General features: G+C 44.8%; 1 protein-coding gene across 2 annotated transcripts in view; it reads left to right on the forward strand.

Moving 5' to 3' along the window:
• Nucleotides 1-24122, forward strand: part of CHRM4 (cholinergic receptor muscarinic 4) — a 445775-nt gene extending 421653 nt beyond the window's left edge. For both annotated transcript variants that reach the window (XM_068259690.1, XM_068259689.1), the window contains exon 2: nt 21624-24122. In XM_068259690.1, coding sequence (XP_068115791.1) covers nt 21659-23128 — 1470 coding nt within the window. In that variant the 5' untranslated portion in view covers nt 21624-21658 and the 3' untranslated portion in view covers nt 23129-24122. The remainder of the gene's footprint in view (nt 1-21623) is intronic.
• The last annotated feature ends 233 nt before the right edge of the window (nt 24123-24355 follow it).

Consider the following 24355-nt stretch of genomic DNA (forward strand, 5'->3'; position numbering starts at 1 on the left):
TCACTGAATGTCCTCAGAGGAGCTCACACTCTAATCCTACCATAGTCATAGTCCAATGTCCTACCATATTATTATTATGTATTTATACAGTACTGACATCTTCTGCAGCACATTACAGGGTACATAGTCATGTCACTGACTGTCCTCAGAGGAGCTCACACTCTAATCCTACCATAGTCATAGTCTAATGTCCTACCATATTATTATTATGTATTTATATAGCACTGACATCTTCGGCAGCACATTACAGAGTACATAGTCATGTCACTGACTGTCCTCAGAGGAGCTCACACTCTAATCCTACCATAGTCATAGTCTAATGTCCTACCATATTATTATTATGTATTTATAGAGCACTGACATCTTTTGCAGCACATTACAGAGTACATAGTCATGTCACTGACTGTCCTCAGAGGAGCTCACACTCTAATCCTACCACAGTCATAGTCTAATGTCCTACCATATTATTATGTATTTATATAGCACTGACATCTCCTGCAGCACATTACAGAGTACATAGTCATGTCACTGACTGTCCTCAGAGGAGCTCACACTCTAATCCTACCACAGTCATAGTCTAATGACCTACCATATTATTATTATGTATTTATATAGCACTGATATCTTCTGCAGCACTTTACAGAGTACATAGTCATGTCACTGACTGTCCTCAGAGGAGCTCACAATCTAATCCCACCATAATCATAGTGTAATGTCCTACCATATTATTATTATGTATTTATATAGCACTGACATATTCTGCAGCACTGTACAGAGTACATAGTCATGTCACTGACTGTCCTCAGAGGAGCTCACAATCTAATCCTACCATAGTCATAGTCTAATGTCCTACCATATTATTATTATGTATTTATATAGCACTGACATCTTCTGCAGCACTACAGAGTGCATAGTTATGTCACTGACTGTCCTCAGAGGGGCTCACACTCTAATCCTACCATAGTCATAGTGTAATGTCCTACCATATTATTATTATGTATTTATATAGCACTGACATCTTCTGCAGCACTACAGAGTGCATAGTCATGTCACTGACTGTCCTCAGAGGGGCTCACACTCTAATCCTACCATAGTCATAGTCTAATGTCCTACCATATTATTATTATGTATTTATATAGCACTGACATCTCCTGCAGCACATTACAGAGTACATAGTCATGTCACTGACTGTCCTCAGAGGGGCTCACACTCTAATCCTACCATAGTCATAGTCTAATGTCCTACCATATTATTATTATGTATTTATATAGCACTGATATCTCCTGCAGCACATTACAGAGTACATAGTCATGTCACTGACTGTCCTCAGAGGGGCTCACACTCTAATCCTACCATAGTCATAGTCTAATGTCCTACCATATTATTATTATGTATTTATATAGCACTGACATCTTCTGCAGCACATTACAGAGTACATAGTAATGTCACTGACTGTCCTCAGAGGAGCTCACACTCTAATCCTACCATAGTCTAATGTCCTACCATATTATTATTATGTATTTATATAGCACTGACATCTTCTGCAGCACATTACAGAGTACATAGTCATGTCACTGACTGTCCTCAGAGGAGCTCACACTCGAATCCTACCATAGTCATAGTCTAATGTCCTACCATACTATTATTATGTATTTATATAGCACTGACATCTTCTGCAGAACAATACAGAGTACATAGTCATGTCACTGACTGTCCTCAGAGGAGCTCACACTCTAATCCTACCATAGTCATAGTCTAATGTCCTACAATATTATTATTATGTATTTATATAGCACTGACATCTCCTGCAGCACATTACAGAGTACATAGTCATGTCACTGACTGTCCTCAGAGGAGCTCACAATCTAATCCTACCATGGTCATAGTGTAATGTCCTACCATATTATTATTATGTATTTATATAGCACTGACATCTTCTGCAGCACTGTAGAGAGTACATAGTCACGTCACTGACTGTCCTCAGAGGAGCTCACACTCTAATCCTACCATAGCCATAGTCTAATGTCCTACCATATTATTATTATGTATTTATATAGCACTGACATCTTCTGCAGCACATTACAGAGTACATAGTCATGTCACTGACTGTCCTCAGAGGAGCTCACACTCTAATCCTACCATAGTCATAGTGTAATGTCCTCCCATATTATTATTATGTATTTATATAGCAGTGACATCTCCTGCAGCACATTACAGAGTACATAGTCATGTCACTGACTGTCCTCCGAGGAGCTCACACTCTAATCCTACCATAGTCTAATGTCCTACCATATTATTATTATGTATTTATATATCACTGATATTGCCTGCAGCACTTTATAGAGTACATAGTCATGTCACTGACTGTCCTCAGAGGAGCTCACACTCTAATCCTACCATAGTCATAGTCTAATGTCCTACCATATTATTATTATGTAGTTATATAGCACTGACATCTTCTGCAGCTATTTACAGAGTGCATCGTCATGTCACTGATTGTCCTCAGAGGAGCTCACACTCTAATCCTACCATAGTCATAGTCTAATGCAGTTGGCTGATTGTGTAATGGTTAAGGGCTCTGCCTCTGATACAGGAGACCTGGGTTCGAATCTCAGCTCTGCCTGTTCATTAAGCCAGCACCTATTCAGTAGGAGACCTTTGGCAAGTCTCCCTCACACTGCTACTGCCAATAGAGCGCGCCCTAGTGGCTGCTGCTCTGCTCTGGCGCTTTGAGTCCGCAAGGAGAAAAGCGCAATATAAATGTTATTTGTCTTGTCTTGTCTAATGTCCTACCATATTGTTATGTATTTATATAGCATGGACATCTTATGCAGCACATTATAGAGTACATAGTCCTGTCACTAGCTGTCCTCAGAAGAGCTCACAATCTAATCCTACCATAATCATAGTCTAATGTCCTACCATATTATTATTATGTATTTATATAGCACTGACATCTTCTGCAGCACATTACAGAGTACATAGTCATGCCACTGACTGTCCTCAGAAGAGCTCACAATCTAATCCTACCATAGTCACAGACTAATGTCCTACTATATTATTATTATGTATTTATCTAGCACTGACATCTTCTACAGCACATTACAGAGTACATAGCCATGTCACTGACTGTCCTCAGAAGAGCTCACACTCTAATCCTACCATAGTCATAGTCTAATGTCCTACCATATTATTATTATTTATTTATATAGCACTGACATCTCCTGCAGCACATTACAGAGTACATAGCCATGTCACTGACTGTCCTCAGAAGAGCTCACAATCTAATCCTACCATAGCCATAGTCTAATGTCCTACCATATTATTATGTATTTATATAGCACTGACATCTCCTGCAGCACATTACAGAGTACATAGTCATGTCACTGACTGTCCTCAGAAGAGCTCACGATCTAATCCTACCATAATCATAGTGTAATTTGCTTCCATATTATTATTACATAATTATATAGCACTGACATCTTCTGCAGCTCTTTACAGACATCTTCTCAGCAAAAATGATAGCATGGGCCCCCTTGGACCCCAGAACCCCAATACGGGTCATGCGATCGAGAGCCGGCGAATGGCAGCAGAGAGTGTTCTGCTGTGATGCAGCCTCTGGAAGCAGAAAAAAATTACACCCGCTCCTGCACACGGTTTTTGTGACAGAACAGGGAGGGTTTTTTACTAATTGGCTTCACTTGCGTTTGGGGAGAGGGTGGAGGAGGGGCCCCCAAAGCCTCTCGGCCCCCCTGCGATGGCGGAGGTTGCAGGGGTAATTGCTACGCCCATGCAAAGCGCTTACCACCCAAGGTGACACCACTATGGGCCATCGATCTACCGCCGCTCCTGCCTTGCCCCCCAATCCACCTAGATCTTCCATCCTGTGATATTGAATCTGATATTTTGGGGGAATCGATTCCCAGCAGATTGCACAAGCGTAGAGAACACTCCCATCCCTCGGGAGTGCGATTGAGGGAGGCGCATGGACGGGCATGCGCAGTAGTGGAAACCACAGATGTGGGCGGGGATGTTTTGGAGGGGACAGCAGCGGCCTGGAGGGCAGCCTAACTACCGCAAGGGGCCAGATACTCTGGGGTGGGCTGGAAGAAGCCAATGGTAAGTAAATCTAACTGCACCTCTGATATCTTTTAAAGCGGATTCAAACTCAGAACTTCCTCTCTGTAAAAGCAGAATAACCTTTAAAGAAAAACGTTTCTTTGTTACAGCTGATCCTGCAATAAATCTGCAGTGTGTCTACTTCCTGCTTTCACGGAAGCAAACATGGGGTTAACATCCTGTGTTTACAAATTAGCTGCTCTGCCATGGCAGCAGAGATTCCTGAGCTGACATAGCTGAGGGAGCAAATTACACTTGTGATCAGTCACAAAGGAGGGGGGAATCAGATGGGCTAAACTCTCTAAATACATACAAGGTGCATTTCTCTCTGTTTTCCTTCTGTCCTGTTCAAGAGTTCAGGTCCACTTTAATATCAGATATATTTTAATTGCCTCATGCAGCAAGTGAGGGGGGCGGAAACAAAAAATCCACCAAACCGCCCCTTATACTCATTGCACGTGTATGAACGCCTTTCCTCATTCTGCTGTAAGCCAAATCTCTCCCTTAAAAGTTCCCCTTAGTAATTCTCCTGTCGTGTTGATCTCAGCGTATTAAAGAGACACTGAAGCGAAAAAAAATTGGTATAATGAATTGGTTGTGTAGTACGGATAATTACTAGAACATTAGTAGCAAAGAAAATATTCTCGTATTTTTATTTTCAGTTATACAGCTTTATTTATAACATTGCATCATTCTCTAATATTTGCAGTTTACACACTACTCAGCATTCTAAATGATTTTACAGAGCAGGCCAGTGAACTTTTGACCTGTCCTGAACTGTTCTTTGCAAAAGAAAAAACAATACAGTTAAGATAACAGCCTTCAGAACACAGAGCTCTCTGCGACTTTGAAAGTCATGGAGCTCAATGGCAATTTGCATAGAGATAACAACTGGAGTTTCTTTTTTCTTCCTGTACTGGAAACAACATTAGACTTATGTCTCTGCTCCTAATGTTTTATTTCTTAGCTGTATTACACATACAAATCATTATATCCTAATTTTTTTTCGCTTCAGTGTCTCTTTAAGTCTTACTTCGGAGTAAAACACGCAGGTCATTAACGGGGAGCGCTCGCTCGCCACGTTAAACCGTGCTCGGTATCTTTAAATCATCCAATAATCATTTTCCCAGCTGTCGGGTCCAGAAAAAGACGAAGGGATCGCTATAATTACCTTCCTCTGTCCTCGTCACAAAACGCCATCGCCCGGGCTATCTTTCATTTAACAAGGTCGGAATTCTAATGAGCCTGCCTCTCCTCCCATTTACAAAATGGAGCCACCGATAAAAGGAGCTGGAGGCGGGGAGGGAGGAACGCAAATAATAGCTCGGAATGTGGAAATCTGAAACCGATTAATAGCTGTCATTCCGCGTGTTTCTGACGCGGCGGCGCGAGGACGATCGCCTTCAAAGACATTTCTCCTCTCTTTCTTATTTCTCCAGCAGTTATTGGGCGTTACCACAGTAACAGGACTGTTGTAAGGATATAACCAATTGGGTGTAACTAGAAATCACTGGGCCCCCTGCAAAACTTTGGATGGGCCCCCCAGGTATAGCTGCCCCCAGTATAGGTAGCCAGGTACGAGTTCCCCCAGTATTGGCTAGCCAGGTATAGGTACCCCTAGTATTGGTAGGCAGCTATAGGCACCCCCAGTATAGGTAGCCAGCTATAGGTACCCCTAGTATTGGCAGGAAGCTATAGGTGCCCCCCGTATAGCTAGCCAGCTATAGGTACCCCTAGTATTGGTAGGCAGCTATAGGTGCCCCTCGTATAGGCTAGCCAGCTATAGGTACCCCTAGTATTGGCAGGAAGCTATAGGTGCCCCCCGTATAGCTAGCCAGCTATAGGTACCCCTAGTATTGGTAGGCAGCTATAGGTGCCCCCAGTATAGGCTAGCCAGTTATGAGTGCCCCCAGTATAGAGCACTGAAGGAGGAGCCGGAGGTGAGGGAGGGGGAGTCGGGCTCGCCACTGCCTGCTTCCCCCCTCCCCCCCCCATTCCTGTTCTGTGCCTCCCTGCATCTAAAAACAGGCCTGGTCAAGCCGTGGGACCCCTCAAGCCTCTCCCCCTAAGTGCCCCCCGCAGCTGCATCCCTTGCAGGGGCAATTGTTACGCCCCTGTAACCAATGTATTACCAGGGGCGTAACTGCCGATCTGGCTAAACTTTGATGGGTCTCCCCAATGTTTTCTCCTTTCCCCTTTGGGGTAACCCATTTAGCCGGTTGCCTGTGTTCTGGGGATCATACAACTAGTCTGGCCACCAATGACCTCCAACCCCTAACGAGTGTGGCCACTATGACTCTCTCCCATAACAGTCACTGTGACTTCCCCAAACTATAACCAGTGTGACCACAACCACACCTGCTATGTAGGGTGGGGCCCTATCAGAGAGAGGAGGGGTCAGTTGCTGGGGTCCCCACAGGTCTGGGTCATCCTGCAGCTGCCAGGGCTGCCTCCCAGCAGATTCACCTTCGTGTAATAATGATAATGCAGCGATTCCTCTCCAGTTTTGCAGCAGATGTCCTCCTGACAGACCGCTAATGAAGTCATCACAAGTATCTCTAAATCAAGGAAGTAACGGGAATGCCGGCAGAGTCAGCGGCACTTTCACAACAAAAAGGAAACCGGAAGCTGCTGAAACCAACTAACTGGCTGAGGAAGGACTGCAGAGGGGGGCCGAAAATACCGCGTGATCCACAAACCGGTACCGGATTCGCCTACAAATGTTTCATGATAAAGTGGCAAAAAGTTTTCAACTATAACCTGGGAGTTTTTGGACAAGTCCATCCCCCTCCTGGGATTTCCTTCCTTTCCGAAAGCGCTCCCTGAATGGCGGTGGAATTGCACAAGTGCTAAATCAGTGGCAGACGAGTAGGCGGGCCAGCCGCCATGTTTCTATAGCTCATCGCTAAATGTATACTTTTTTGGCGTTTTTCCACTATATGAAAAATATGCATTAGGCCTGACAGACCGTGTTAGTCAGAGGGCCTCATTCACATCTCATGCATTTTCCCGGGTTCTCATTTAAGAGCTGAGAGCTTGGTCTTTTTTTTTTTTAGAAACCGTTCTAATTTTTCCATCATGATGTATTAGAAAGCGGACCAGAAAATTTCCACTCTGCTCTGAAAGACAAGCAACAGCACAATAACCCTTAAAGAAAAACATTTCTTTTTTTATAGCCGATACAAATCCTGCAATGAATCTGCAGTGTCTACTTCCTGCTTTCATGGAAGCAGACGTAGGGTTAACATCCTGTGTTTACAAATTAGCTGCTCAGCCACGGCAGAGGAGACTCCTGAGCTGACACAGCTGAGAGATCAAATTACAGTTGTGAATAGGCACAGATGAGGGGGGATCAGGCAGGCTGAACTCTCTAAACACATACAGGGTACATTTCTCTGTTTTCCTTCTGCCCTGTGCAAGAGTTCAGCTCCACTTTAATGCAGTTGGAAACAACCACATCTATTACACATAGGAAGGTGCACAATACGCAGGGGGATTTGCGTGTAAAATACGTGTTTTCACATGTGAAAAGTGCGAAAGTCTAAAGGAAACCTTAAACTGAAGTAAAGTGGAGGCTGCCATATTTATTTCCTGTTAACCAATACCAGTTGCCTGGCAGCCCTGCTGATCCTCTGCCTTTTGGCCATAGCCCCTGAACAAGCATGCAGCAGATCAGGTTTTTCTGACAAATTAGACAGATATGACAAGATTAGCTGCATGCTTGTTCCTAGTGTGATTCAGACACTTCTTCAGCCAAATACACCAGCAGGGCTGCCAGGGAACTGGTATTGCTTAAAAGGAAATAAACATGGCTGCCTCCATATACCTCTCACTACAGTTCTCCTTTAAACATCCTGCATGAGGAAATGGATTAGTCCAGAACGCTCATTAATGGTACAATATTCTCCTCAGATGCGATCATTCGATCAGATTTTTTGGCATCGTGTGTAATGGGAAAGTGATTATCAATTGTTTCATAAACGGGACGATCAAGGTACTTTCTCTCTTCAGATATACGTTTTTAAAATCCAACATTCCAATCGTCAAAGTTCTGTATTCCAATCAACCATACAATCGTTTCCCATCGTTTTTCTCTACATATTGCATAGGTTTCTGTACAATTCGTTCGTAAAAATCTGATCGATTGATCATATTTGATGAAAATATTGTTTTGTTAATGGACACCTTTAAAGACAACTACGTAGGAAAAAGAACATTTGCACAAGCTTTTTTCCCTCTAGGACACGTTCATCATTATGTGTACACCTTGGCCTAACTTCCCCACGCATTTCCCATTCCCGTGCGCACCTGCAGGATTTCTCAAGAGCTGCCCCCACCCACTGGAACTCCTTTATATGAGCCGGTATATAGAGGAAAAGGTTGCTTCAGTACAGTGGAAGCATTAGTGGACAGTGCGGAACACATGAAGTTACTCTGTATGGAAATGACATGGCTGCGTTCGGCGGATGGACTGACAGATCGCACGGCGATCAGCGAGGGGGCTGTGTGTGTATGTGCGTCTCTCTCTGCCTCAATGCCATGTAACCGCTAGTTAGCTGCAGCTCCTCTTTGATGTTCCCTCCCCGTATAATCTCTTTTTAAAGTTCACAGGAGCGTCATGGAGAGTGGCTGAGGACAGGCGGAAGGCAGTTACTGACACTGCGGGGGAGATTTACTCCCGACAAAGGCTCTTCCGCCGTCCTAAGCTCTGCTGCTGTGTCTGATATTCTTGGAGAAACATCCTTGAGATCTTTTTGTTGTGAAACACAGCCTGTCACTTGTCACACCTCGGCAGCTCGGTGTCACAGCTCGGGAGCGAGGTGTTGTGACACCTCAGACGCGGGTAATGATGCCCCCCCGCCTTCCACCTGACATTATTACCGCGGCTCACTCATAAAGCGCTGCGTCTGTAGTCATTTGTCTCTTATGGTGCTGTCACAGCAGAATTGCCACGTCCTTCCATTCTCCCCAAAAATCACATATTTTCCGTAGTCTGTGACAATGTTATGGTGGGAGCAGGAAATTTTGGGGCCCACTAGCGGTGGAAGTTTGGGCACCACCCCTTGTAGTTATCGGCAAGGAGGGGTAATTAGGGCACCCAAGTTTCCCCTCCTTGCCAATAATTACAATGATGTATTTTGCCGTTTTGGGGGCAGAGACGGTTAAGGAGACACATTATGATTTAATGATTTGTTTGTGTAGTACAGCTAAGAAATAAAACATTAGGAGCAGAGACAAGTCTTAATATTGTTTACAATACAGGAAGAGTTAAGAATCTCCAGTTGTTAGCTATGCAAAAAAGCCACTGAGCTCCACGACTTTCAAAGTCGCAGAGAGCTCTGACTTCTGAAGCTTGCTATCTCAACTGTCAGTCATTGTATATTATTTTACTGTGCAGAGGACAGTTCACTAGCCTGCTCTGTAAAAACATTTAGAATGCTGAGTAGTGTGTAAACTGCAAATATTACAGAATGATGCAATGTTATAAAAAACACTATGTAACTGAAAATAAAAATATGAGAATATTTTCTTTGCTACTAAAGTTCTAGTAATTATCCGTACTACACAACCAATACATTATATCCTAGGTTCTCAACGTGTGGTACGCGTACCCCAGGGGGTACTTTTGATGGTTCCAGGGGGTACTCGGGCTTGATATACTTAACCAAGAATATCAAATTTACAGTTTTAGAAAAAGATAAATCTTATTTAAACAACACCAAGTTAGTATTTTAGCTAATTAAAAGTAATAGTAAATGCTTGGAAATTGTTTAGAACCAATTATCATGTACTATGATTAAATATATATTTTGTAAGGGGTACGTGTGATAATGTTTACTATGCTAGGGGGTACTCGGTGAGTACAGGGTTTTAAAAGGGGTACATACCAATAAAATGTTGAGAAACACTGCATTATATCATACTTTTTTTTTTTTTTTTTTGCTTCAGTGTCTCTTGAAGGCTAGCTGTGGGGGGTTGTGGCGGAGATGGTTGAGGTTATCCGAGGGAGGGGGGGGGGGGGGGTTCTGCTGCGGGGCTAGTTAAGGTTGGGTGGGTAGTACATACAAAAAAAAGCACACGGCAATTTGGGTGTCCAGTAATGCCGATAGAACCCTACCCCCTGACACCTAACCCTTAACCCCCCCCCCCCCCCCCCCGACACCCCCCCTTCCCTCCGCACAAACTACCTACCTAACTTTTACCCCACTACCTGCCTAACCCCTAAACACCCCCCACAAACTACCTGTCTTGACACCTAACTCTAAGCACCTCCCCCACACAAACTACCTGTCTGTAACAGGCAAAAAAAAATTCTGGCTACCGGCCCCAAATAATTGAGAACTGGAAGTTGGTGATAATATGAAACATTCAGGGCCTTTTTCCGCTGGCTGCGATCCGCTTCAAGAAGCGGAGCGCAGCCGTTTTGCCGATTGCTAGAGTACCGTGGTAACATGCAAATCGCGGTGCTTATCTCCACTACTGCAATTTGTTTTTTGCTGAATTGCAATCGCAGGCCGGCACGATTCTCAGTGCGATCGCGCTATGTTCCCAACGGCAAAGGGTACAAATGTGGCTAGTGGAAAAAGCAGCTTGCGCAATCGCAAGCACAGGTGATTTGCGCTTGTGATCATGCTTGCTAGAGGAAAAGGGCCCTTAGGCCTCTTGCATGCTGCAAATCGCAAATGATTACGATTTTCCCTGGATGCGATCAACAGAAGAAGAAAAACACCGAAAAAACGCAGCATGCAGTACCGATTCAAAATCGGCAATTCTGAATCACATGTAAAATCGCATCAAAATCGCAAATCGGAATTGCATGTAGTGTGCAAGAGGCCTGAAACCAACAGGGTTCCCTATGCAATCGCCAGGTGCAGTAAGTGACAGCCGGGGGGTGCTGTGGAGCACAGCCATGCTGATGTGTGCATTTCTTTATGTATTATTATGCAGCCTGGTGTTTAGTATGTTCTGCTGTATGTTCTGCTGTAGTGGATGATGTGTTAGTGTGGGTGTCAGGCTCTGATTATGGCATAGCGCTGTACACAGTTGCTGCTGCATTGGAAATAAGGTAGAGAGTTTTATAAGCTGTGCTGGTTTATTATGTTGTTTTTTTCCTATTAGCTGCTGGAGGGCATACTACATACATATATAGTATATAATAATGTATACTGGTAATAATATGTTAATATACAGTTGCTGGAAAATGTGTAGTTAAAGTGAACCAGAGATGAAGCACCCTCATGTATTTTACCATATAGATCAGTGGGAACATTCGAGAAAACACCTACCCTGCTCTCTGTTTCTTCCTTCACTGCTCAGCCTGCTTGTTATCAGCCCTGATAAAGTCCCTGACTGAGCATTGTCTGGCTTTGCTATAATAACTCAGCTATAATGATTCCTGAGCAGAGCCAGAAGGGGGCAGGCTTGTGCTTGAAAAGACATCAGAGAAGACAGACGTAGCTATAATGATTCCTGAGCAAAGCCAGACTGAATGTTCAGTCGGGGATTTTATCAGGGCTGATAACAACAAGCAGGCTGAGCAGTGAAGGATGAAACAGAGAGCAAGGTAGGGGTTTTCTCCAATGTTCCCACTGATATATCTGGTAAAATACATGAGGGTGCTTCGTCTCTGGTTAGGAAGGGGCAATGAGGGGTCAATTATTCAGAGTTCATCCTAAATTTATTCACATTTTGGAGGCGGGAACAGGTATGTCACATGCAGCAGCTGACTCTTTTAATTGGTCCATTTCCAAACTGCATAAAATTAGGATAGAATTTACATCAATGGAGAATTATTAGCATCTGACTTTTCCTACTGTTTTTATTATGCTGAACCCAACGTCATTGTGCCCTATCGTATTTACAGGGCTGATCCTAGGCACAGGCCATCCAGGCAAAGGCTTAACAGGGGCTCTCTTGCTATATGGGGGGGGGCACTGGCTACCTATGCTGGGAGGCTTCATCTGGCTTGTTAATACAAGGGGCTCCTCTGGCTAATTAATACTGGGTGAAATCTCTGACTATTGCTGGGGGGGGGGGGGGGGCAGTCTATATACCCGCACCCTGGGAGCTCTATAGCCTAGAAACTGCCCTGACTGGCTGTGGTGCAAGCTGCAATCTTCTCAAAGAGATTCAGTCTATTCCCTACCTCCATTGGTGTCTGTACAGCAGGATGATGCAATCCAAGCAGAGCATCTATCCTCATTGCCTGAAGTCACCTGAGCACTCTGATTACTCTGCTATTAGATGGTATTTTTGGGGTGTGATTGGGATTCATGCCAAGAAATAGGTTGTATTTCCTCTTCCTAGCCCACCTTATGCAGTGAAAGTGCTGCACCTGCACAGGATTCCCAGTATGGCTGGGATAAACTATCACAGGCAAATATGTCATCCGATGGTAATAGGATTGTACACGGTAGAGCGCTCTTCTTATGTGACTCCTGTAACTGGTAACTGCAATACAGTGTGGAGCTATAGTGACATCTTGTGGTTTGTTAGTAGAAGGCAGGTGATTAATGCTGGGATATTTTTTTTCTGTACAGTGTATAATTATTTTTTAATGCCCATATAAATATTTCACAGCACTTTACAGAGAGTACATGGAGCAATTCATGTCACTAACTGTCCTTCAAAGCAACACCCAGTCTGATGTCACCACCACAGTCTTTTTTTTTTGGGGGGGGGGGGGGGGGAGCCAATTACCTTTACTCAGCATAACCGAGGGGAGTTTGTATACACTCCTTGCAGATCATATGCTGGCCAAAGCTGAGTGTGTAATTAGACTGTTGTGTTTTCACCTGGCGGTGCGCTGCGGTCGCTGTCTGTGGATTTGACATGCAGCATTTATCAAATGAACGAGACTGCAGTGTAAGCTAAACCAAAAACCATTGGAACTGTTAATTGGCAATGCATTTTGTCTTCTTTTTGCAAGGCACATATGCGATTAGTGGCTTCGCCCCATGACCACATTTCACTGCTTTTTTTTTTCCTCATGTGTGCTCCACATGATGCAGTCAGGGAGAGAGTACAACCCAGCCTTTCCCAATCATCTCCTGGCCCCTAATCACCTCCCTCCCTCTGCTGGCATAGGATTAACTCTCTGTGGCCAGCACTGTACCTTCCAAAGAGTCTCACATAAGGATAAGAGTCTATTAAGCTGCAGTGCTGGTGGGTGAGGGTTGATCTCTAAGGAAGTAGGTTATACAGGTTGCAGGTGTGCTTAGGAAAGAATTTGCTCACTAGCTAGGAGGCTGAACAAGGGCTTGAAGCCAAGGGCAGCACGGTGGCGTAGTGGTTAGCTCTCTCGCCTTGCAGCGCTGGGTCCCTGGTTCGAATCCCAGCCAGGGCACTATCTGCAAAGAGTTTGTATGTTCTCTCCGTGTCTGCGTGGGTTTCCTCCGGGCACTCCGGTTTCCTCCCACATTCCAAAAACATTCTGATAAGTTAATTGGCTCCCCATAAAATTGGCCCTAGACTACAGTACTTAGGGCCCGTTTCCACTATCGCGAATCCGCATGCGGGCAACGCATGCGGATTTGCACAGTCAGTACAAGTGGATGGGACTGTTTCCACTTGTGCGTTTCTCCGCACGTTTTTCTGTGCAGAAAAAATCTGCAGGGTAGGGGCCTCAGAATTCGCCTGCGTGTGGAATGCAGGCGAATCGCACGCAATGTATTTAATAGGGAAATCGCATGCGTTTTCCCCATGCGTTTTTTGCCGCGATTTCGCATGCGATTTCGCATAGGTACCCATGTTAATTCACACAGGCAGTGACATGGTTAAAATTGCATACAGCCTTACCTATGCGAAATCGCATGCGAAATCGCGGCAAAAAACGCATGCGGAATCGCACCCGCATGCGATTTGCCTGCGGTGATTCGCCGGCGATTTCGTAACGCTATAGTGGAAACGGGCCCTACACTACATAATATAGACATATGGCAATGGTAGGGATTAGATTGTGAGCTCCTTTGAGGGACAGTTAGTGACAAGATATATATATACACTGTACAGCGCTGCGTAATATGTCGGCGCTATATAAATACTGAATAATAATAATAATAATAATAATATGTGGTTTAAAGTGGACCGGAAGTGAGGGAACTCATGTCAGGTTAGATACTTACCGAAACAGTCCTTGGTCTCTCCTGCTTCTTTGGCACCCCTTGGAAAGTCTTCCCGAGGAGTTTAGTGACCCGCTGTGTCTTTGGTACCCCTCAGGCAGTCATCAGAAGTACTCGCTTCCTCACGGACCTCAGAAGGCAAGCACATCCGTTCTGCACACGTGCCACTCTGGATGCACGTGGGGACGCGAGAACTCCTGAAGGCTGTCAGAGGGGTACCCAAGAATATCTTGATAAGAGGATAGGGATCATGAGAAACCACAAAAATATATTAACCACTTTACCCCCACAGTAGCGTGTATCTAAGCTCCTTTTAACATCCTATCCCCACCAGGAGTGTAGATACACGCACCCCCCGCCGCTGTCCGTGCTCCCGCTTGCTCGTGCGCGTGCTCCTGCGCTCGTGCATGCCGCCGCCCACTCGCCCGGAGATCAATGAATGGGGAAAAACTTTCCCGTTCGTTGATCTATGCCCCACAGCAATGATCAGCTGCTTCTATGAGAAGCAGCGCGATCATTGTGAAAAAAAAAAGTTTCCCAGCCTCATTGCACTTCATGTAAGCGTACTTCCTACGCTTACAGAACGCATGCACAAAAATTACTGTAGCCATCTTGTGGACAAATAGTAAAACTACACCCAAAAACATTTGTCATATATAAATATATAGTTTTACACTATAAATTAACTCATTACCTCCCACACTCCTCAATTTATTTATTTTTTGTGATAGGGACATAATTTAAACGGTGTAATAACCCGGGACAAATGGGCAAATACTTTTCTAGGATTTTAATTTCAGTAGCATGCATTATTTAAAAACTATAATGGCCGAAAACTGAAAAATAATGATTTTTTTTTCCCACATTTTTTTCTATTTTCCCATTAAAACACATTTAGAATAAAATAATTCTTGGCATAATGTCCCACCTAAAGAAAGCCTAATTGGTGATGAAAAAAACAAGATATCGTTCATTTCATTGAGATAAGTAATGATAAAGTTATAGACTAATGAATGAAAAGAGCGCTGAAAGGTGAAAATTGCTCTGGTGCTCAGGGGGTAAAACCCCTCAGAGGTGAAGTGGTTAATGTTCAACTTTATGGTATCAAAAATGCAAAATACTCCAGTAAAAAGATTTCTGTATCAAAACGTTTCCAAGACAAGATTAGTCCTTCCAAGGGGAATCGCATAATCTTGACAATCTTGCACAAGACATATATTGTACATTTTGTTTGCATAATAATTTCAGGCAATGACACTAGTCTGTTTCGGGTCAATATCGACCCTTCATCGGGCCTTAGCAAAGCAAAGAAGATCTCCAAAGGAAACAAATGAAAGAAGGCAAAAGTACAAAAAGTTGAAAAAACAAACAAAACACTACTGGCCTTCAATAAAGTATGGAGTGCTTGGATGATCCAAATGCAAATCTGCACCCAATAGTGTTCTTTTTGCACTTTTTGAACTTCTATGGTTACTGGAAAACAATATGAGACTCTTTCCTTTGCTACTGCTGTTCTATTCCTTAGCTATACTACACATACAATTCATTATATCATAAGTTTATTTTCACTTTAGATTTGCTTTAAGGAAAACAGATACAGCTGCTACTGCTATATTCCAACAGAGTAGTGATCAAGGGATTAGAATTCAGTCCCTAAGGTGACAGTTTGGGGCTGAGTGCTGTACAGACAGCCTTCCCTTTAGGTGAGCGACACATCTGTGGGGAAGAGGGACAATGGAGAGGCCTCCAGCGGGTTGGGTGAGAAGGTAAACAATGCGCTCAGAGATCAGTCGGGTGTCAGACAGATTGTTATGTAATGTTGTTGTTATTGGCTGCCCCAACCGATGTCAATATCTTAAAGGGGTTCTGCGGATAGTAAAAAGAAACAAAAACTGATATCTGGGGCTTCTATTGGCCCCCTGCAGCTGTCATGTCCCGCTTGTTTTTTTTTTTTTTTTTTTGTTATTAAACATTTTATTTGGGTATTTTTGGGAGGGTGGGATGTGAATAGTAATTTTTTTAGGTAAATAAGTGTTTATTTTTATTATTTTTTTTACACGTAGATGTAGTTTTACTTTTTGGCCACAAGATGGCAGCCATGAGTTTGTTTACATGACGTCACTCTAAGCGTAATATGTACGCTTAGAGGGACGTAGGGGGACACAAGAGGCAGAAAAAGCGAGAAAGAGAGAGAAGCGGTCGCTTTTTCTGCGGAGGAGAGGAATCAATCACTGGGCACCATGTCCTGATTGATTGATTCCTGGGCTAACGATCCGCGGCTGGGAGCACGCGCGCGATCCGCCGCGGGAGCGCACATGGCCTTCTACGTCCAGAAGGCTTAAATGGTTAACTTACCTGAGGCTTGCACCGGTCCCCTGCAGACACCCTGTGCCCGCGGCGGACAAAGCGATCCTCCGGTCCTTCGCCATGGCTAAGTTTCTAAGCTTTGCTATCGGCGTCTTGAAAATTGACGCCCACTGGGTCTGTGCGTCCTCATTCTCCCTTCCTTAGCCGGGAGCATCCTGTGCAAATGTAGTATGAGAAAACCTCGTACTGCGCCTGTGCAGGACGCGCCCAGCGACGAGAGCGCAAACAAAGATGCGAGCAGCCAGGGTCGCAATGGCTGGCAACAGGCTCAGTCACCGCAAATGTAACTGAGCCGCGGCGGGGACCGGCGGATCATTTTGTCCCGGCACAGGACGGCGTCTGCAGGGGGCCGGTAGAGGGCATGGTAAGTTCAACTTTTTTTTAAAGTCCTTACAGGTTTCCCTTAAAGCAAACCTGAAGCGAAAAAAACCTTGTGATATAATGAACTGTATGTGTAGTACGGATAATGACTAGAACAAATGTTAGGATTATTAACATTAGTAGCAAAGAAAAGCCTCATATTTTTTATTTTCTGTTTTATAGCTTTTTTTTTTTTAACATTGCACCATATTGTCACAGTTGCAGTTTTAAAACCACACTCTGTCTTTTGTGCTATTAAAATTTCCTGCAGTCAAACCTTATCTCAAGCTGTCTATAGCTGTTTCTTGCCTGTTAACCTCCTTGCCGGTTATCCCGAGCTGAGCTCAGGGTAACTCGCGCAGGAGGATTGCTCTGGCCCTCCTGGGCCGATTTTCACAATTTTTTTTTCCTACACGCAGCTAGCACTTTGATAGCTGCGTGTAGTACGCGATCACCGCCGCTACACGCAGTTTCGCCATTACCCGCCGCGCCGAGACGCCCCCCCCCCCGACCCCTGCGCAGCCTGGCCAATTAGTGCCAGGCAGCGCTGAGGGGTGGATCGGGATTCCCTCTGACGTCCCGACGTCCATGACGTCATCGCAATCGTCACCATGGCGACGGGGGAAGCCAAGCAGGAAATCCCGTTCTGAACGGGATTTCCTGCTTGCGCAGATCGCCGGAGGCGATCGGAGAGGGTGGGGGGATGCCGCTGCTCATCGGCCATCATGTAGCTAGCGCTAAGCTAGCTACATGATTTTAAAAAAAAGTGCTGCGCCACCCCCTTGCCGACATAATTGAAACGGCAAGGGGGTTAAAGTGCTTCAGAAAATAGGACTGTATTTGACCCAGTGGGTCGGAGAGCTCAGAGAAGCTCTTTTACATAGATAACTAAAGTTATTTAAGTCTTCCTGTCCTGGGAAACAATATGAGACTATTTTCTTTGCTACCATTGTTCCATTAATTATCATACACATACAGGTCCTTCTCAAAAAATTAGCATATTGTGATAAAGTTCATTATTTTCTGTAATGTACTGATAAACATTAGACTTTCATATATTTTAGATACAAATACACACAACTGAAGTAGTTCAAGCCTTTTATTGTTTTAATATTGATGATTTTGGCATACAGTTCATGAAAACCCAAACTTCCTATCTCAAAAAATTAGCATATTTCATCCGACCAATAAAAGAAAAGTGTTTTTAAAACAAAAAAGCTCAACCTTCAAATAATTATGTTCAGTTATGCACTCAATACTTGGTTGGGAATCCTTTTGCAGAAATGACTGCTTCAATGCGGCGTGGCATGGAGGCAATCAGCCTGTGGCACTGCTCAGGTGTTATGGAGGCCCAGGATGCTTCGATAGCGGCCTTAAGCTCATCCAGAGTGTTGGGTCTTGTGTCTCTCAACTTTCTCTTCACAATATCCCACAGATTCTCTATGGGGTTCAGGTCAGGAGAGTTGGCAGGCCAATTGAGCACAGTAATACCATGGTCAGTAAACCATTTACCAGTGGTTTTGGCACTGTGAGCAGGTGCCAGGTCGTGCTGAAAAATGAAATCTTCATCTCCATAAAGCTTTTCAGCAGATGGAAGCATGAAGTGCTCCAAAATCTCCTGATAGCTAGCTGCATTGACCCTGCCCTTGATAAAACACAGTGGACCAACACCAGCAGCTGACATGGCACCCCAGACCATCACTGACTGTGGGTACTTGACACTGGACTTCAGGCATTTTGGCATTTCCCTCTCCGCAGTCTTCCTCCAGACTCTGGCACCTTGATTTCCGAATAACATGTAAAAGTTGCTTTCATCCGAAAAAAAGTACTTTGGACCACTGAGCAACAGTCCAGTGCTGCTTCTCTGTAGCCCAGGTCAGGCGCTTCTGCCGCTCTTTCTGGTTCAAAAGTGGCTTGACCTGGGGAATGCGGCACCTGTAGCCCATTTCCTGCACACGCCTGTACACGGTGGCTCTGGATGTTTCTACTCCAGACTCAGTCCACTGCTTCCGCAGGTCCCCCAAGGTCTGGAATCGGTCCTTCTCCACAATCTTCCTCAGGGTCCGGTCACCTCTTCTCGTTGTGCAGCGTTTTCTGCCACACTTTTTCCTTCCCACAGACTTCCCACTGAGGTGCCTTGATACAGCACTCTGGGAACAGCCTATTCGTTCAGAAATGTCTTTCTGTGTCTTACCCTCTTGCTTGAGGGTGTCAATGATGGCCTTCTGGACAGCAGTCAGGTCGGCAGTCTTATGCTACGTACACACATGCGACAACGATCGTTCGTTAAGAACGACGAACGAACTTTTAATTGATGCAAGAACGACCTAAGTAAAGGTAGTTTTAAAATGTGTGTAACGATCTGATCGTTAGAACGAACGTTACATCACAGAAAGCAACTATTGCGCCTGCGCATAAAAATGAGAAGTTCCATGGAGAAATAGTGAAATGCGCATGTCAAGCCTAGTACGAACGATCGTTTCCAACGATGTACTACTTTTGCAAACGATCGTCGTTGGTTAAAATCCGCCGAGACAGAACTTTCTTTTGTAGCGATTTGGCTCGTTCGTCGTTTGCCTTAATAGTCGGTGGTTCGTTTTTTGTAACGATCGTCGTTGGTAAAGATCGGGGAACGATCGTTACAAACGACTATAGTCGCATGTGTGTACGCACCTTAACCCATGATTGCGGTTTTGAGTAATGAACCAGCCTGGGAGTTTTTAAAAGCCTCAGGAATCTTTTGCAGGTGTTTAGAGTTAATTAGTTGATTCAGATGATTCGGTTAATAGCTCGTTTAGAGAACCTTTTCATGATATGCTAATTTTTTGAGATAGGAATTTGGGGTTTTCATGAGCTGTATGCCAAAATCATCAATAAGAGAAACAATAAAAGGCTTGAACTACTTCAGTTGTGTGTAATGAATCTAAAATATTTGAAAGTCTAATGTTTATCAGTACATTACAGAAAATAATGAACTTTATCACAATATGCTAATTTTTTGAGAAGATCCTGTACAATTCATTATATCATAAGTTTATTTTTGCTTCAGATTTACCTTAAAGGGTACTAGGGCTTCTTCAGTCGCCACTCGCCATATATACTTTGTGTTCCCTCAGCTTTGTCAGCCTCCACACCAGTCTGGATGCAATCATGCAAATAAGCCCCCCCCCCCGACCCATGTATAGTCACACCCCTCTTTCATGTGCAGCCCCCCTTACCCATGTACAGCCATTCCCCTCTTCCATGTGCAGCCCCCCCTTATCCATGTACAGCCATTCCCCTCTTCCATGTACAGCCCCCCCCTTATCCATGTACAGCCACGCCCCTCTTCCATGTGCAGCCCCTCTTACCCATGTACAGTCACACCCCTCTTCCATGTACAGCCCCCCCCTTATCCATGTACAGCCATTCCCCTCTTCCCTGTGCAGCCCCCCTTACCCATGTACAGTCACACCCCTCTTCCATGTACAGCCCCCCCTTATCCATGTACAGCCATTCCCCTCTTACATGGGCAGCCCCCCTTATGCATGTACAGTCACTCCCCTCTTCCATGTGCAGCCCCTCTTACCCATGTACAGTCACACCCCTCTTCCATGTACAGCCCCCCCTTACCCATGTACAGTCACACCCCTCTTCCATGTACAGCCCCCCCTTATCCATGTACAGTCACTCCCCTCTTCCATGTGCAGCCCCCCCCCCCCTTATCCATGTACAGTCATTCCCCTCTTCCATGTGCAGCCCCCCTTACCCATGTACAGTCATTCCCCTCTTCCATTTGCTTCTAATTCTTTATAGTTCTTCTAATCCTTCTCATTCCATACGCTGCTCCCGTGTGCAGTGACTTTCTGTATACAGCATCACCCACTATTCCATGCCCGTTTTTGCTTTTGTATTTCAAACCCCATTGTGCACCATCCCACCAGCACAAGCAGCATCCCCTCAGGCCACCACCTAACTCCAGCCTAGCAGACAGAAGCATTGTGGGCAGACATGGTGGCCTGACCCCCAATAAGATGCAAAGATGTTCCCTCACATCTAGATCTGACAAAGACGTGACGCTCCTGCTCCTACAAGCTTTACGAAGGGGCATATCAAGCCTGGATCCATCAGGTTGTCATCTCGCCCAGTGTAGACACCCCCCTCGTCTTTCATCGTGCAACCCGATGGCATATTGCTTCCCTGAGGGATTCTCTTTCCCTGTGTCTGCGTATAAAGCATTGTGCCAGAGTGGATGATAATTATACTAATTAGCATAGGAAGCAGACAGCTACCGCTATTTTTCTTTCACGGCAGACAGCATTTCAGAAACGTCCTAGCCTTCGAAAATACGCTTAGATTGAAGCCTTCAATGCTTTCCCAGAGCTGCGGCACTTTGCACAAAAAGTACGGCGACTTTGGTGAATTGGGACGAGAGAAACTGTCAGGCTCATTAAAAAAAAGGCACACTAATTAACTAATAGCGATGACCCAAGATGCTCATTGCTGTCATCTTTGAAAGTCATTAGGCAAGGAACGCAGAACACGTCTGACCTTCTCACAATGTTCCAAACGAGCTCGGTGACATTACACTTTGTGTCTTACAGTAAAATTATCTGGGTGATAATGTTGGTGACAGCCTTTTATAACTTTTACTTTTTTCTTTCTTTATCTCCGTAGAGTTTTATTACAATCTCTCCTCACCTCATTGGTCGATGATGATGGAAAACGCCACTTGGATGAACTCCACGAGCGATGGGACTCAGAGTCCCAACTCTACAAAAGAGGTCCTCAACCAGTACCAGACGATGGAGATGATCTTCATCGCCACCGTGACGGGGTCCCTCAGCTTGGTCACGGTGGTGGGTAACATCCTGGTCATGCTCTCCATCAAAGTCAACCGACAGTTGCAGACGGTGAATAATTATTTCCTCTTCAGTCTGGCTTGTGCCGACCTCATCATTGGGGTCTTCTCCATGAACCTTTATACCGTGTACATTATTAAGGGCTACTGGCCACTTGGCCCCATTGTGTGTGATCTGTGGCTGGCTCTGGACTATGTGGTTAGCAATGCTTCCGTGATGAACCTCTTAATCATCAGCTTTGATCGCTATTTCTGTGTAACCAAACCATTGACTTATCCGGCTCGAAGGACCACCAAGATGGCGGGGCTGATGATCGCCGCTGCCTGGCTGCTTTCCTTTGCGCTCTGGGCACCTGCTATACTGTTCTGGCAATTTATTGTGGGCGAGAGGACTGTCAAGGATAATGAATGCTACATTCAGTTCCTTTCCAATCCAGCAGTCACGTTTGGCACAGCCATTGCAGCCTTCTACCTTCCAGTGGTCATCATGACCATCCTATACATTCACATCTCACTGGCCAGCAGGAGCAGGGTCCGACGGCACTGTCCAGACACTCGACCAGAAAAAAAGAAGCCCATAAGCTCAATGAAGAGTCCTTTAATCAAACAGACCAAGAGTCCTCCCAAAACTGAACCTTTGGAGGCAAAACCAGAAGAGGAGACTGCTGTGAGGAATGGAAAAATAGAGAAGTCACTGACCAACCTTCAAGCTGTGGAGGAAAAGGAGACTTCAAATGAATCCAGCACAGCTAGCATGACCAACAACCCTCAGGAGAAGCAGCTTGTGAGTAACAATGCCTCCTCTGGTGTTCTCTTAGCACCCACCCAGAGCATGCAGCAACTGCACCCGAAGGTGAACGCGGCTTCAAAATGGTCCAAAATCAAGATCGTCACCAAACAGTCTGGCAATGAGTGCATAACAGCGATCGAGATTGTGCCCGAGTGCTCCATTGCTTTGAACAAAGATTCATCCTTGCCCAACTCGGGCCCTGCCAACGTGGCGAGGAAGTTTGCAACCATAGCTCGCAACCAGGTGAGAAAGAAAAGGCAGATGGCCGCTAGAGAGAAGAAAGTCACCAGGACCATATTTGCCATCCTGCTAGCCTTCATCCTTACATGGACGCCTTACAATGTGATGGTCCTTGTAAATACATTTTGTGAGACCTGCATCCCCGAGACAGTGTGGTATATAGGCTACTGGCTCTGCTACGTCAATAGCACAATAAACCCTGCTTGCTACGCCCTGTGCAACGCCACCTTCAAAAAGACCTTCAAACACCTCCTCATGTGTCAATACAGGAACATTGGTGCGGCCAGATAGGCCCTAGTGACTTATGCCTGCCTGGGTTGGCTTTCGTTCTTATGATAATGGAAACCCTGATGGAAGTGATTGTATCCTGGGCAAAAAAGGGGTTCAGTGAGGACTCACAGAAAGCTGCACAAAGGACACCTGCGGGATTGCAAGTCTTCTTATTCGATTGCAATCGGCACTCTTTTAAAACAAGTCCTGTTTTGGAGGACATTTAGGTAAAGACTATAGACAGCCTTGGCTTGAAATGAGATGTATCATAAAAATAAGAATTATAAAAATATATATATCCTGGTGTTTTACTGAATGGAAATTCTAGCAGGGAAGTGCAAATATGTAAACAGTGATTGAGGTGCATTGGTTTCTTGCAGACCTCCTTCAGACCATCTTGGAAAGGTGTTTTAATTGATTCTGTTACGTTTTTTTTTTTTTTTTTGATGGTTGATAAACAGACGTCTACAAGACATTCTTGCTGCACTTAGAACATTGCTTTATGGATTGTCCGAAGTGACTCTACTCAAGACTACATACACCCAAGTATCTTCAACTTATCTCTCTCTCCTTCTCCAGGCCACCACTAGACTGGTCCTTATACAACGGTCTGCTGCATTCTCTGTCCCTCACAAAACTACCCACAAAATACTTCCATTGTGTAGATCTTTGAGATGGTGGCATCTTGTAGTGCGCAGAGTTCTGGAGCCAGCTGCTGTGGGATATAGTGGAGCCTGAACATTCTTTGGTTCCTCAAAACACATCTGGTTATGAAATTGGTTGACGTGCTGGGAATTTTTTTTCAGTGTACTTATTTAATCCAACAAAGTTTGTTTCCAACAAAACAGTGCAATATATTTTAATGTAAACCGAGTAGATAATCTATTCTAAGAATCCAGGGTTAAGAAGCTCTGATTCCTGTCCTGTACAGGCTTGTCTAGTGAAAACGGCAACAGTCTAAACCAGTGTTTCTCAAACTTTTCCTCGTGGCTCCCCAAAAGTGCATGTTTTGCAGACAACCTCACCTATGCACAGGTGGGATAATAAGTGTCTCATCTACATGGAACCCACCTAGCTGAGACACTAATTACCAGGGGCGTAGCAATAGGGGGTGCAGGGGTAGCGACCGCATCGGGGCCCTTGGGCCAGAGGGGCCCCGAAGGGCCCTCCCTCAACTACAGTATTAGCTATCTATAGGTCCTGTGCTCATAATAATCACTTCTATAGATACATTGAATAGTGGTAATC

The sequence above is a fragment of the Hyperolius riggenbachi genome, chromosome 11 (assembly GCF_040937935.1).
Source record: "Hyperolius riggenbachi isolate aHypRig1 chromosome 11, aHypRig1.pri, whole genome shotgun sequence".
NCBI lineage: Eukaryota > Metazoa > Chordata > Amphibia > Anura > Hyperoliidae > Hyperolius > Hyperolius riggenbachi.